The sequence below is a fragment of the Alnus glutinosa genome, chromosome 10 (assembly GCF_958979055.1).
Source record: "Alnus glutinosa chromosome 10, dhAlnGlut1.1, whole genome shotgun sequence".
NCBI classification, from domain to species: Eukaryota; Viridiplantae; Streptophyta; class Magnoliopsida; order Fagales; family Betulaceae; genus Alnus; species Alnus glutinosa.
The window spans coordinates 26,617,145-26,632,388 of NC_084895.1; the positions used below are offsets into that span (position 1 = coordinate 26,617,145).

The 15,244-nt window shown below is 35.6% G+C and overlaps 3 protein-coding genes across 3 annotated transcripts; 1 reads left to right on the top strand and 2 right to left on the bottom strand.

Annotated features, from left to right (window-relative positions):
- Nucleotides 1-3,850: 3,850 nt before the first annotated feature.
- LOC133880175 (structure-specific endonuclease subunit slx1-like) lies at nucleotides 3,851-7,536 on the top strand. Its single transcript, XM_062319071.1, has 3 exons — nucleotides 3,851-4,086; nucleotides 4,713-4,819; nucleotides 7,219-7,536. Exons 1-3 carry the CDS (start codon nucleotides 3,890-3,892, stop codon nucleotides 7,410-7,412), a joined length of 498 nt encoding a protein of 165 aa, XP_062175055.1. The 5' UTR covers nucleotides 3,851-3,889; the 3' UTR covers nucleotides 7,413-7,536.
- Nucleotides 7,537-10,313: 2,777 nt separating this feature from the next.
- Nucleotides 10,314-10,752, bottom strand: LOC133879277 (non-specific lipid-transfer protein 3-like). The gene has a single exon (XM_062317804.1). The coding sequence runs from the start codon at nucleotides 10,713-10,715 to the stop codon at nucleotides 10,314-10,316; it is 402 nt and encodes a 133-aa protein (XP_062173788.1). The 5' UTR covers nucleotides 10,716-10,752.
- Nucleotides 10,753-13,572: 2,820 nt separating this feature from the next.
- On the bottom strand, nucleotides 13,573-14,841 carry LOC133879278 (acyl-CoA--sterol O-acyltransferase 1-like). Its single transcript, XM_062317806.1, has one exon. The coding sequence runs from the start codon at nucleotides 14,839-14,841 to the stop codon at nucleotides 13,621-13,623; it is 1,221 nt and encodes a 406-aa protein (XP_062173790.1). The 3' UTR covers nucleotides 13,573-13,620.
- Nucleotides 14,842-15,244: the final 403 nt, after the last annotated feature.

The window sequence follows — 15,244 nt, forward strand, 5'->3', positions numbered from 1 at the left end:
GACACGCCTCTCATAACGGGCAGTTATTGGGTGTGGTCACTCGCACCTTATAGAACTGAATGGAAGGTCAAAATAATAGGAACTCTACTGGTCTTATAATCTAACGGCTGTTATCACATAAATTCTGGAAAACAGTGTAAACGTTTTACACCCAGCCGAATTCCAATGAACTGACTCCGTCTGACTGCGTATGAGCAGATCTCCTAACAAGACAAAAGCTTGATATTTTGTTTAAACAAAAAAAACAGAAACAAGGTCGAATTACGTTACAATGTGGGAGTAGTTGGCTGCACTCGGATACGTACAAAAAATCTGACGGACAAGATTTAATATAGTGACTTCATGTTTTAGTCAATGGTCCTTACAAGCTCACATTAATGCTGAATGTTAAAGTGAAATACACCCAATTGTCTCCTGTATTATGAGTCTGAAGACGCGGGTCCCACAACATTAAACAAATGCAGCTGGATTGGATTGTAGCAATAAATGCTTTCACACCAAAATATTCACGCTTCTGATATCTCATACCTCGAAATACAAACCGATTTCAATAAAGCATTCGGGTTTTATTCAACATGATGCGGGTGTCGGGTTTTTGAATAAAAACCCGATTCGAATACATCAAAATATTCGAACCAAACACACCAGTAGAGAGGAATGCTCTTGAGACAATAGCAGTAAAACAGAATTACCGAACCTACTGCAAAGTGTAGTTGCAAACAAAATGATCTCAACACTTTGAATTGTTCCGCTAGTGATGGAAACAAAGAGTAGTTTTATTGAAATCATGGAATGATATATATATATATATATGACCGAAGTTTGGGCCCAATCATCTCAACCAACTCGAGGAGGCTTGGTCGGTCATCAGGGTCTCGAATATTTATTACAGAAACTTATAAACATTTTCGGTTACCAGAATCGGGAAAATATTCCGGCTCGAAAAGTTCTGTGCTTGGGGAATATGAAAAGAACGTGCGGAATTCCCATATCCAGTTGGTCTAGTGAATGGATTTCTCGGGACTAAAATTAGGTGATATGGACAGAGCATGCTGGAATCTTTCTCCCGATATTTAAGCGAGATTCATAGTTTGATTGATAACTCCGTCAGAAAAATCCAGTATACTTAATCATCCTGAGAAAATCATGGATTCCGGAAGACCCAGGATACACAGAGCACTCTCTCCCTGAGGAAATCATGGATCCCGAAAGATCAACACTCTCTCCCTGAAGATATCGTGGATCTCGAAAGATTTGGGATCCTAAGAACACTCCAACCATATCTATATGCTTATAAATAGACTGCTACCCCATATATCAAAGGACTACAAATTCTCTGATATTACGTACTCTCAATACTCTTTAAAATTGTATATTACTAACTTAGGCATCGGAGTGAGACTTTGTTGGCACACCCAACAAGCCTTTATTATTTTGCAGATCTCAAAGGAAGCGAATCAAAAGTTAGCACGTCACCAAAACGGAAATTGTACCAACCATAACAATTTTTTGGTTGTATCCATCATCCTCTTTTTTTCTCGGCTCTACTTATTTTTGGTGTTGTGTTATATTTTCAAAACAAGTCCAAAAGACTAAAAAATGGTCAAAATTATTTTTAAAACCATTTAAAATAGGCTCATTACCTATTTACGGATAACAGATAATAACCGCACTTAACAAACGTAATAACCGTGCAGATGTGGGTGCAGATATCGCAAATAACCGTACTGATATCCACATATACTCCCCTAGCCACTCCTAAGGGGGTGACTGACCACTTTTGGCAGGGAACCCTTTAGAAATTTTTGCTTTTCTTTTTTCTTTTATTTTTTTTGAAAAAAGGCTTATGTAGTTAAATCTAAGACCGTTCAATCTTAAAGGTTACAGGTAATGTTAGAAGTTCCTCTTGTATCCCTAAAAAAATAAGGTGACTTTTAAAATCACCATTGGACTTGTGATTGATTACTATTAAATTTTGATTAAATTGTAATTTTAAAAATCATCTCATTTTTGGAGAGACACAAGAGTAACACATGAGAAACTTCTAGAATTACTCAACCCTACTAGGTATAAGTTCCAAAGTCAGAGGCGGCAAAACAGAAAAAGGAAACAAAAGAACTAATTAAATTTCAATTTCCTTGTAGACAAGGATAACCTACAAATATATATTGGCATTAGTAGGAGGCAAAGAAAACGATGGACCATTTTGTTTACGAGAGAAGCCCCATTGACATTTCTTTGAATTTGTAAATTTGGTGAGAAAATTCTATGGGAAATTGATGATAATGAATGTTATAAGAAGTGATGAGGTAATTGTTGAAGTATGGATTAAATGATTAAATTTATCTCTTTATATCATCTTAAGCTTTTAGAAAAATTGGTGATTCAACTTAGTATCATAGCAAAGGTTTTGAGTTTAAATTTAACTCCATTATTTACTTTTCATTTTAATTAAATATTTCAGATATTGAGCCTCACTTATTAAATATCCTCCCTTTTATGAGTGATAAATGAACATTCTATCAATCTTAACGCAAGAGATGTGGACTACCTTGAACCACTCTTCTCCTCGATCTTTCATGCAGTGTTTTTGTACAAATATAATGAATTCAAACGATACATGATGACATTCAACAGAATAAAAATCCAAACTCATCGAAGGGATGTTTTTATGTTACATCTCAAAGAGTTCTTGCATCCAATTTTATCTACATGCAACTATGAAAGCTTAATTGGTTTGAAAAATGCTGTCCTTAATTTAGATGGTTAAACAAAATTAATCATGCAATCAATCTACAGTTGTAACATGGACTAATACAAATTGTACAGTAATCAAAGTGAACAAGTTCGATTGCCTTATGAAGTATGAACATGTCTTATCTGACCAATTCAATAAATAATGTGAAACAAAATCCAACCCTTGACTACTATACAGAACATTACTTGGGTTTTGTTTGTTTGGATGCAAAAATTTTTTTTTTGATGTTTGGTGCGATAAAAGTAATTAAACTGAAAAATATTTTTGATTAGGTTTTTTAGTTTCAAAAAATGGTTTCATTTTTTAGTTTCGTAAACCATTTTTAATGCTTCATTTGTTTCAATGTAAAATGTTTTTCGTCGTAAAATATTTTTAACGAAAATATATTTCAGAAAAAATAATTTTTCTGAAAATATTTTTTGACGTTTAACTCGTAAAATAAAAAATGGTGTAAAACGGAATTCGGCAACCGCTGTCGAAATCGAGCAACGTCCGGTTGCTGACGTCGGATTCTGACCAATACAGCTGAAATCCGTCAGAAATTTCCAGATTCTGACCAAACTATCTGGAATCCGGACAATGCAACCGGAATCTAGTTTGCCGAAATCTGGTGACGTTGCCGGATTCCGGCCGATCAAATTCTGGCACTGACTAGATTCCGACAATCAGATACTAAAATTCGAAAATTTTCTATGGTAGAGTCAGGTTACCAACAAACTCCAATGTCTGGCGATGGCGGATTCTCACAAACGCGCGTACAAGAATAAGAGCTTTAAATCCAGAAAATGATTTACGGTTTTAATCGTAAATCGTTTTTCAAAATTAAAGAGATTTTTACGGTTAAACTGAAAAATAATCGTCGTTAACTATTATTTTTGTCCCTACAAAATATTAAAAAATGTCAAAAATATTTTTTAAAATATATTTTACGTCAAAACAAACCGAGGACAGCGTATATTGATAATGTTGCCTCGGGCTAATTCAGCTCACATCTTACCTTTTTGATCTACAGAAGTTTTTATACTCCACTAGAATCGATTGAAATTGAAAAATACAAACCAAACTTTAACTACTAGAAGGGAAGATTTAAATAATGTACGGACTTTACAAAAATAAAACAGTGTACCCAAGATGGCGAGGCCGCTGTCCAGGACATTCCCATCTCTTAAAAGTCCAAACCCCACCCCAAAAAAGGCATCATCATCACCGCCGAAACCAAGAATTTCACTACCTAAATTGAGCCCCAGATCATGGTGCGTGTACCTCATTCTCTCCACTAATGTCCCCATCAAAACCTACGTTGGGGTCACCACCGATTTCCCTCGTCGGTACGTTTGATATGTTTTTGGCACGATTTGTTCTTTGTGAAGGGATATTTGATAAATTTGTTGAAAATTGTCATCTGGGTCAATCTTAATTTGGTTTAGTTTATTGCACAAATGGTTTGATTTTTTTTTTTCTTTTTTGTATGTAATTGGTTCGAAGAGTTTGCATATTTTTTCAAGCTTTGTAATTTGATTAAGAGCCTATGTCTAAGCTAATATTTACTTCACTCATTAGACACGGTGCATACATATGCCATCTAATTAATGCTATCTGTAATTGATCCTCAATAGTTCAAAAACCTGAAGTAATTTATATTTTGTGTTAGCATGTTGATTAGGCCTAAGAAATAGTCAAATCTGAGTTTGGATTAAAAAAAAAAAAATGCTGCTTCCTAAGCTGGAATTTTGTCTCTCTATATATATTTTCTTTTATTTCTTATTTCTACTTTGAAAGTGTTAATATTGTTTGAGATGTTCTACCCAAAAGTATTATCTAAGGCTTATCTCACTGTTTTTATGCTTCCCTGTTGGGTTCTGTTTCCGTTCCCACAGTAGAAAGAACTGGTATTCTTCATAATTGGACAAGTCCCATTAATATTCACTTTAACAAAGTGGAACTTTCTGTGTAGTCTGAAACAACATAATGGTGAACTTAAAGGTGGTGCAAAAGCCTCTCGTGCAGGAAGGCCATGGGTATGTGCATGTATTATCCGAGGTTTTAAGGACCAAAGTGAAGGTATTTTTCTAATCTGTGAGATTTAAAGACTTATCTTTTCTTACTTTGCAGACACCAAGTAGCTAACATCCTGCGAGCTTATGCTGTCTCATAGTTATAGAATTTGACAAGAATGTCGCAAAACATTCAATGTTTTTGGGGGACAATATCTTAGTTCTCTCTCACGCCTGTTCTCACATCGGACATGTGACAATGAGCCTTATTCTGATATGGAAGTGGTTCTATCGATAGCTCAAAATACCCTGCTTCTATCGATAGCTCAATTTTTTTTGTCATCTGATATGGAAGTGGTGCCTTATTCTGTAGAGGATTTGAAGGAAAGTGAGCCTTTGATGGTCCATCCCCTTGCTGTAATTAAAGAATATGGGTTGCCGGAATTGATGTCTTCAGATTAGGTGTCATGTGAGGGGTTTGAGGATAAGATGTTGGCCCTATTTATTACCATTGAAGCTAGTCAAAACCGAATGATTCAGGTTGTTCTTCAAGCTTAGTTCCTAAACAGAGGAAACCATGAATTAAAGAGATTGGCCTGTTCCATTAACTATGATTTGAAGGGAGGTCACTCTAGTAGAGGTTAAGGGGGAGCAGAGGAGTAATATTTGTTATTTATGAAGCCTAAGATTCTTTTCTGGATTGTGAAAAAGATGATAGATATAGGGATAAAAGGTTGAGGATTAAAGGTCTCTAGGGTTGTGGTGCTAGTTTATGGGGATATCATCATGTGAACCGGTGTTATTTGGGATCGATAGGGGCTTTCAGAGGGATTTTGTTATTGTGGGATAGGAGGGTGGTGGAAAAGATTGAGAAGTTTGTGGGGACCAATACAGTTGCCTTTTTTTTTGAAGTGTCGGTGATAATTTTAAGTGGGTTTTTGTTGGTGTTTATGGTCCAAATGATGATAATGATAGGAAACAGCTATGGGATGAATTGGTTGAACTAATTAGTTGGTGGGAGATGCCATGGTGTATTGGTGGTGATTTTAATGTTACCTGATATCCGTGTTAAGAGATTAGGCGACAATCAATAGTCCCTAGCTATGCTGGATTTTTCTGAATTCATTTTTTATTAGGGTCTAGTGGATATCCCTCTTGTTGGTGAGAATTTCACATGGTCCAATAATTGAGATTTGCCGTCTTAGTCCATAATTGATAGGTTTCTCCTACTGCCTAGTTGAGAAGCTTAGTTTCCTAATGTTACTTGGAGGAGATTCCTAGAATCTTTTTGGACCGCCTCCTTGTGGTGCTTGATTGTGGCGTTGCAGTTAGGAGTAGATGATATTTTAAGTTTGAGAACATTTGGTTGAAGTCAGAGGGATTTGTGGAACATGTGAAAAAGGGGTGGATGTCATACAATTTTCAGGGTTACCCTAGTTTTATTCTGGTGTTCATGTTGGGAGCCATGAAAATGGATCTGAAAAAATGGAATGAAGAGGTTTTTGGTAACATTGGAAAGCAAAAAAAAGGATCTTTTGGTTGGAATCCGTGACCTTAATATTATTGCAGAGGAAGACCCTTATTTGATGCTAAAATGTGGAGAAAAAAATTCTAGGGATTTAGAGGTTTATTCTGCTCAAAGGAAATATGTTGGAGGAAAAAGTTAAGGGCTTTGTGGTTGAGAGAGGGAGATAAGAACACTAAAATTTTCCATCTTGTGGCAAATTCCAATAGAAGAAACAATACCGTGGATTCTTTAGTTGTTAATGGATCATTGTCCTCAGATTTTACAGAAATAAGGGAGCATATTGTCCAATTTTACAATCAGCTTTATTTAGAACAATTCAGTTGGAGGCCAAACTTGGATGGTCTCGCTTTTACATCAATCGGAGATGATGAGGGTTGTTGGTTGCAAAGAGATTTTGAGAAGAGTGAGGTTCTTGGTTTAAGGTAGGGAGTGATTTGTTATTTTTGCTTAGCACAAGGAGTTTTAAGTCGCTTTTTAAATCCTATGGAGCTAATTGAAATTGGTGCAACCATGGACTAATTTTGCACTTCTACCTAAAATTAATCCGCTCTTATTTGTCGGACAACATTGTTTCCATAACATTTGCTACACAAAATAACATTTGAGGCCCTTTATGAATTTCATATTGGTTGAATATCGTCATTTAGTTAGTAGGATATCTTTGATTTTCTATTTTCTAATTATCTTCATGTACTCATACTTGAGTGTTGTTTAAATATGATCCTCTTTGTGTGTTACTATTGTACGTTAACATATATTCCCTGCTGGTAAACGATTGGAAGTATCATATTTGTCTATAAGAGCCTGTGAATAAACTTTTGTACTTTTGCTATCTTATCATGTTTCTACTTGAGATTTTGCTAAAAAAAATTTATCGATAATACATATTGGTTGGAGGTTGTTGAGATTGATTATTATTTTTTTAATTGTATTTGTAGCTTGTAAGTTTGAATCAAAATGGAAAAGTTTTTCAAGAAAATCGCCCCGAAAAAGAGAAAATGAAGACGTGCCAAAGCATTTAGATGAGACCTCACTTCTGTTATTGCAACATAGGGAAGCAGCACTAAAGAGAGTTAAAGGTTTGTTTGGTTGCTGCCACCTAGAAATTGACTGGCCATTGAACCCTTACTGATCAGTAAATGCCATTCTTATTAATTTATAAATTTAGATAATTTGAGCTAATTAAATATGTTGTATACATTGGAAAAGGCATACTTGGACATATGAATGACAGTCAGTAGCCCAAAATTATTGTATATTTATTTGATGTCATTGGTATCAAAACAGAGAAATGGCCATGTTTAAATGAGGACCATTGAAATGTACCAATTCCTTTATACATAATGAGAATGAAGGAAAAAATAACTTTTGTATGCAGAAACAACACAATGTTTAATGGTTATCTGTTATGTGTACCTCACATTAACTTTAAACTTGTATGTGTAACCTGAATAATTTTATGGACTTCTGTGCACCTCAGATTTCTGCTTGACACTTTTTTTTTTTCTTTTTTTTTTTTTATAATAATAATAAAAAATTAATAATTAAGTTTTTGTGCCCTAAGAAGAGGAGGAATAAGAGATTTGAACTAGTAACTTCCATTTTATGAGGCTTCCCCTTTATGAGGCATGGTCTCCAACTAATTTAGCAATATCCCTTGGCATGGCATGTTTTAATGGGTACGTCATATTGACTGTATCTTATTTGATTCACTTTAGTCCAACATTAGATGCAAGGTTTAAGCTGCAAGTATGATTTAACATTTTCACTATGAGATATTGCGAGATCAACATCCAATGACAAAGTGCCAATTGAAATGTGCTCTCTACCCCCACCCCTCACTAAAAAAAAAAACAGCATTACATTTTCCTTGGGAACTAAGGAAATGGTAATAAGTGGATTCAACTGCAATTAGCCGATTTCAAACCTTTATTAAGTTGAGATCATGAAGATTAATATTTTTGGCTGTTACTTTTAGATCTCATTTTGTCAATTTTGTCTCATTTTTCTCTATAGATTATCAGGTTACTTTTGAATATAGTTACGTACTAGGATTATTTGTTCTATATAATGCATACATGAGATCTTCCCATGAGTTAGAAATCGACTGTAAAATGCTTTTTGATTGAGATTCTATAAACCAATTGAGTTGGTGCTACAGTTACTACAAATTTCCTTCCTGACATTGTAGTTTGATGTAGCCTCTGTTCCATTTTAATAAAACAATCAAATTTAGTCATCACAATGAGAGATCATAATCCCCTAAAATTAGGTTGTCCGAATTTCTCAAAAATTCAGAAAGCCTAAGAGAAAGAGACTGCGCGGCGCAGCCCACCTGCCCCAACATGTGGCTTCCGCATTTTGAGCTGTCCGGAACAGGTGAATCTTGCAGTTACCCTCTCTTTGACTGCCCAAATATTTGTGTTTACCACATATTCTACTATGATCCCAAATTTTTTTAGATCGTGAAATGTCCACATTAATCAAGTTCTTCTAAAGTTTTTTTTTTTTTTTTAAATAGTTTATTTTCAGGTCAAGTTTATCTCCTTAGTGTCACAAACTTAATAGTATTACCATATTAGTCCTAGATATTAAGCCATTTTAGTTTGTGTTCCATTAATGTTCAATAAAATTCCAGTTGGTCCTCCTATTGTTTTCCCCAATAAGAAATGCCTCACATATCAAAAGATCCATTGGATTGGTTGTTGGCTGAAAGGATCAAGGGTTGGATTATCGGTTCAAAAACAAGCTTAGGCTGCATGCATGCTTTTATGATAATAGCATTAGAGCACTCACAACGAGCCGTTTATGTTTAGTTTTTCTCTAAATTTTTAACAATATTCACAAAAACTATCATTTAACAACTCTTTATCAAATGTTGAGTTTAACATTTGTCAGTACATTAATTAGTAACTATAAATTCAAAGAGTCAAAAAAATGAATGTTATAATTTTTTTAATACTATTTTTCACAAGGCCGCGCCAAACACATTTTCTTCGCGTTGGCTTCCAAATTGCGTTGTCGATTGAATTGGATTCATTAGAATTTATTGCATTGAATGCTTTTGATCATCAATTCAATTCATCACACATAAAGATAGCGTGAATTGGCTTCATTAGAATTTAATGCATTGATTAATTGAATGTTGGGCTTCATTTAAAAGTTCACCACTAAAATTAAAGTGTGATTTTTAAGAGAATTAATTAAAATGCAATTAGTAAGGATAAAGTAGCAAATGTGATTCTTTAGTGACGATTGAGATATACATCCACTAAATTGATCTCCTCTGTAGGCAAAGTAGATAGAACTAAAAACAAGATCAAGTGGATGATTTACAACTAGAAGACTACAAATTAAGACGAAGCTATAATTAAGAGGAGCAGGATGAGGACAAAAGCACCCATTTATTCTCACGACGCTACTACATCTTGTAGATGAAAAGTGAAAACCACTGCTCCATCAACCTCACTGTATGCTGCAAACAAGGTACGTTCCAAGCAAAAGAAAACAGAAAAAGAGTTATAAATATTTCGTAAACACTAACGCTAGCCATAAATAGTAAAAAAAAAATGTGCACACACCCTCCCAGGTGGCTCTACCCCCAATCAGCACTCGGGATGGATGGATCGGGACTCCTAGATTTGGTGGTCACAATACCACCATATTTGATGGATCGGGAATGTCAAATTTTGTATTCATAATACCACCATATTAAAGAAATCTGGTGGTCATGACCACTAAATCAGACATTGGGAGTGGTCACGACCACCCTTATAGGTCCGGTTGGGGTAGCCTACCACTCTCAATGGAGCGGTCAGCCACCCATGGGAGAAGCTGGCCAACTTTTTTGAGCTGACATGGTAGCGGCACGGCACATTGCCACGTCAATAAACTTTTTTAAGAGGCTGACATGGCCATGCCATGTCGCACTACCACGTCAACACATAAGTAATCCATGTGTAAAAGTGTAGATATGGCTGGCATATTCCTCCCATAAAATATAAGATTTAGTACAGTTGTCGTATGATAATCGTCATGCATAAGAAAACGCTGCTAGAGAGAGAGAAAGCCAGTCATACTTGTTGCAATCTGCAGAGGGGTTGATCTTGAAAGGGAGGTTAACCCCGCACTTGTTAGGAAGTCCAGCTGCTAGACCAATATTATAATCAGTGTACGGAATCCCGCTAATAGCTTGCTTCACACACTTACAAACGCTCTGGCGGTCCGCCGTGGTCTTAGTCACATCTTTGAGGGACTTGATCCCGCTGCAGCAAGCGGCCGGCACAGACCCACCACTGACTACATAAGAAACACATGGGATCAGGTCACTCAGCACCTTGTTGCATGCAATATCTGCTTTGGTGGCCATGGGTGCGCTTGCCGCCATGCACGCCAGCACCAAGCAAGTCAGCTTGAGGACAACAGAGCCAGCCATGAAGACAATAATGAAGAATATATTCCTAGTTTTAAGGTTTTAGTCACTGACGTACTGAGTCTAAGAGGTCTTGCTGTTTATATAATGCAGATCGATGGTGGTATGGTGCAAGTCCAAAGATTTTGTTTGGTTGTTGGGCTTAATTACTGTGTTTTGGTGGAATTTGGTTGAGCGCGTTAAATGCTACTCTACAAATGCAAGAGAAAAAGTGAAATCTGATGAGTCTTTTGTAAAGGAAGCAAGAGTAAAAATTTAAGATTTAGCTCAAGTGCTGTAAAAATAAATTACAATAAATTTTTCATAATTTTTTATCAGTTCAAATTTAATTTTACTTTTTTTCTTCCTTTTTTTTCTTTTTTTTTTTCTTCTTTTTTGTGCTGGTAGATGGACTCCAATTAATTAATCCCACCCTACTTAGGAGAAAAAATAAAAGAAATAAGGGCTATTTTTGGTAGCTAGGGTGGGATAATTATTAATTGGAGTCCATCTACCTGTAAAAAGTGGAAATTTTACATAATTTTTATGTTTTCGTACCAGTTGAATTCAATGTCTTCCTTTCTAATTTTATTAACCAATTTATTAGAAAATTTTTAGATCGAGCATTTCATTGGCTTTCCGTCCAAAAAATAAATGATGCTTATGCCACATTGCAGGCTTCAACATCGAAGGTGGTAGAGGACATCATGGAGTGGCTTTTACAATAATTTTGACCTTTTTTTATTAATAATGATTGATGTAAAAGTTTGTTGAGATTGACAAGTTAATATTGTAAGATAATTACAAAATAAAAATATAATTTCTAACATTACTCATTTAGTTATATTAACACATCAGTGAGCTTTTATTTGTTTGGTTATCTCTATTTACATGGGCTGGACTTGATTCGATTTAGAAAAGCAGAGCTTTCATTCAAAGTAGATTAGTAAAAGTTCTTTTGAAGGAATTTCTTTAATCTAATTTAAAAGAAAACTTTGTGGCTTAGCAATTTCAATAACGTGTTAAAGTAAAAAGAAAATTACTGGATGTGGCTCATAATGTTTATTATCATTAGAAAGTTCCAATTTCATATGCCTATTCCATGGAAGTTAAAGGTGCTTTTTTCATGCATTTCTGCCATGCTGCCAATAAAATATAAGCCTTTTCAGTTCAACGTGATGTGTGGGAAATAATTCTGTTTAATAGTTTATATATATAAGTAGGGATTTAATTAGAAAAAGAAAAAGGAAAAAAAAGGAATAGGGATTCAATAGCAAAATATTGTAAGCATATACGCAAACATAGACACGAGAAAGAATATTTGTAGAAGAGAAATTATTATTGTTGAACAACTAATGACACAATTTTTGTTCAACTTTGTCTATGTGGCAGTTTTTTTTTTTTTCAAGAAAATGACCTAACGTTTTCCCCCACAATGGTTTCATTGTTTTTGGAAAGAAGAAAAAAAAAATTATCACGCAAAATTAGACAAAAATTATGTCAATGTAAGGAATATAATATAGTGGGCCTTTAATGGGTTAATTAGGTTAGTGGGCCTTTTAAGTTTTATCTAATAGGCTTTTGTTTGTAAATAAGTTAGTTTGACTGAAGTTTTTACCTTATAATTTTATTAAGGTATTGGGCTTATTGTAAGTAAGATAAAGAGTGAAGTAGAAAGTAGATAAGAATAAATAAGTAATGAGGTGGCAAAAGACTAATAAATAAGTAATGAGGTGGCAAAAGACTGTAGAAGATTAGCTGGCAACATTTTGTTATAAGAACCCAACGGGTAGAGAATGAAGGCAAGAAGAACTAGATATTGAAGATAATCGTTTCTTGGAGAGTTTTAGCCTCTCGAAGTGCCTTTATCCGGTAAAACCATTACAGTTAAGAATTGTACATCATTTCTCATTTGTAAAAAGAGGCCGAGCCATAAAGTCATTCTAAAATGTTTAAGAAAAGATACGAAGCCCCAAGTGTTTTTTAATAAACAAATGGTTTTAATTTGCACGACTCTTGAATATGACTCCTTAATTTATTTTATATTAAAATGGGTTAATTTGATAATTAGGTGTGATATTAACAATATATGTATCTATAGGCGTGATTTGATAGCATATATATATATATATATATATATATATATATATATATATATATATATATATATATATATATATATATATATATATAATAGGACTTGCACGCATGCACTATTCATAAGGGGACTAAACTATACCACAAAATAAAATAAGAACCTAAAAGAAAATATTCAATTTGCTCAATTGCAATGTTACCAATCTGAATATCTAATATAAAATAGTTAATATGTGGCTCACCTATCCAAGCAAATATTGGGTTATCCACCCATCTACTCGGGTATATAAGCCCTATAAAGACTGATTGCTACCAATTTAAACATTAAATTAATGTCGATTTGGGTCCTTGGGTGAACGCTAACTAAATAGAACAAACAAATCTTGGTGCTTGTTTTTGACAATATTTTGTGTGAGATGCCACAAATATAAAGATTTACTTGCTAGAAACTTTCTTAATACAACGGACCAATCTAGGTACTTGATTTTGACTAACTCCTAGGTTAGATGATGGTTAAAGAAATTTCTCTCCTTTTGTAACATTTTTATTATTATTATTTGTAATAATTCATTTACTATTACTTTTTAATTGCCTATTGTGCTAGCTCCTCACATCTCGATTGGAGTAATATAATTTGATGGTGCAATTATCGCATGGTTAATCCCAGGCCATGAATATCTGCGAAAGTGATGGAGAGTAAGATCAAAGACTTGTTAGGGACGGCGATGATACATTTGATGCTTAAGTTGAAAAGGAGTTTTTGTAAATCTCTTTGAGAGAGTGATTGCGGCAATAACAGATAATTAACATGATAGTGCCTTAACATTGGTCATCATAGAGCAATTATCCCAAAAAATGTAGAGAATTGATATGTTAATGTACGAGTCACATTCTTCACAAACTTGCCTAGAGCAGCATACTCCTCAAACGCCCTCTCATCAACCTTACACCGGAGGAACTGGGGAAAGAACAGCCAAAAGCAGGTGACCATCACGAATCCAAGGGTCAAGGGCCCCGAGATCAGCCGCGGCAACCGCCACCTGCCAGCTGCGAAAACCGCCTTCTTCAACACAATCTCGCCGGCCAAACACAAACCTTGGAGGAGGAAGAACCATGTGACCTCCCAAGTGGGCTTCATGCACCCCAAGTAGTAGAACATGAGCTCATGCATGAACCCCGACACCACGAAGGTGGCGAGGATGGCGGCAATTGACGCCCACTTGCGGCCGATGAAGCGTGTCGCGGCGTGGCGGGTGGGATTGTATACTGTGGGGCGTAGGATGCTGGTGACCATGAGGTTCCACCTCCTGCCCCAGAAGTCTTGGAGCGAGGTGGTGAGGTATGGCTCATTGAACTGCGGCTCTAGCTCCACTCCTAGCAGGGCTCGAGCCAGGGTTGCCACCATTGCTAGAATGATTTCAAGAAGAAAGTATATGTGAAAGCAATATAGAAGCAATATAATCTTTGGGTGGATATCCTCACTATAGTCATAGACACGTATCAAAATTGCCAGAAGGACACCAATTACTGCGTGCTTTAGAGGGAATAATAATTGACGTTCCTTAGACTTTTTGGGAGCAGGGTTTTCTTTGTTTTTCCCATTTAGATGTGATATTGGTGGAGATCGGTGGAAACTATTTGGTTTCTCTAGTGGGTTTTCTTTGTTTTGTCCATACGGGGCCTCGTCCTGAATAGGTTTTCGAGACACGGCACAAAGCGTCTCCTCCAAACGGGTCGAGATCTTGATGGGAGTGCAAGCAACGGCCACAAAGCGTCTGAGAGAGATTGAAGAGTCAGAACACAAAGGGCCTTTACCAAAAGCAAAAAGTAAGAGCTTGAAATTGCCGAGCCAAGCAATGAAAAATGCAGTAGTGCCTCGAAGATGAACGGAATTTAAATTGAGAGGGAGGAAGAGGAAAATGAAGACGACTGGGAGTACACAAAGGAGTCTTGTAAGACCTCTGGAGACTATCTTACTGATTGCATAGCAATAAGAGAGACATACAAAGACTGGGAGCCATACCTTTATTAAGCTGACTATCTCCCCCTCCATCTTTAACGTTTCAAAGCTTTCTTTGTGCTTGCTTAATGTTCTTGATCTTTTTGCAAGGTTGGAGGCTAAGATCTGATTGTGAGATCCATGTTCAAAAGTTACACAAGAAAACTGCCATGTACAGTGATGAAGAAGACGACAGTCAACAGGAAGGAGGATATCTTTAATGATAGAGAAATGTGGTGTACAGAAAGATCGACGTTGACCTTTCAAAACGCGTTTTTTCTTTTTGCTGTAGGATCAACTCAGCTGATTAGATTGGGAGAATGCAAATTAATATTTTTTTTGTTTTTTTTTAAGAAGAACTTCGTTTACTGGCGAAATGTCAATGGTTTTACAATTGCGTTCTCGAATTATCAAAATTTGTCAGGTTGAAATATCGGCATTACAAATTTTAAAATTA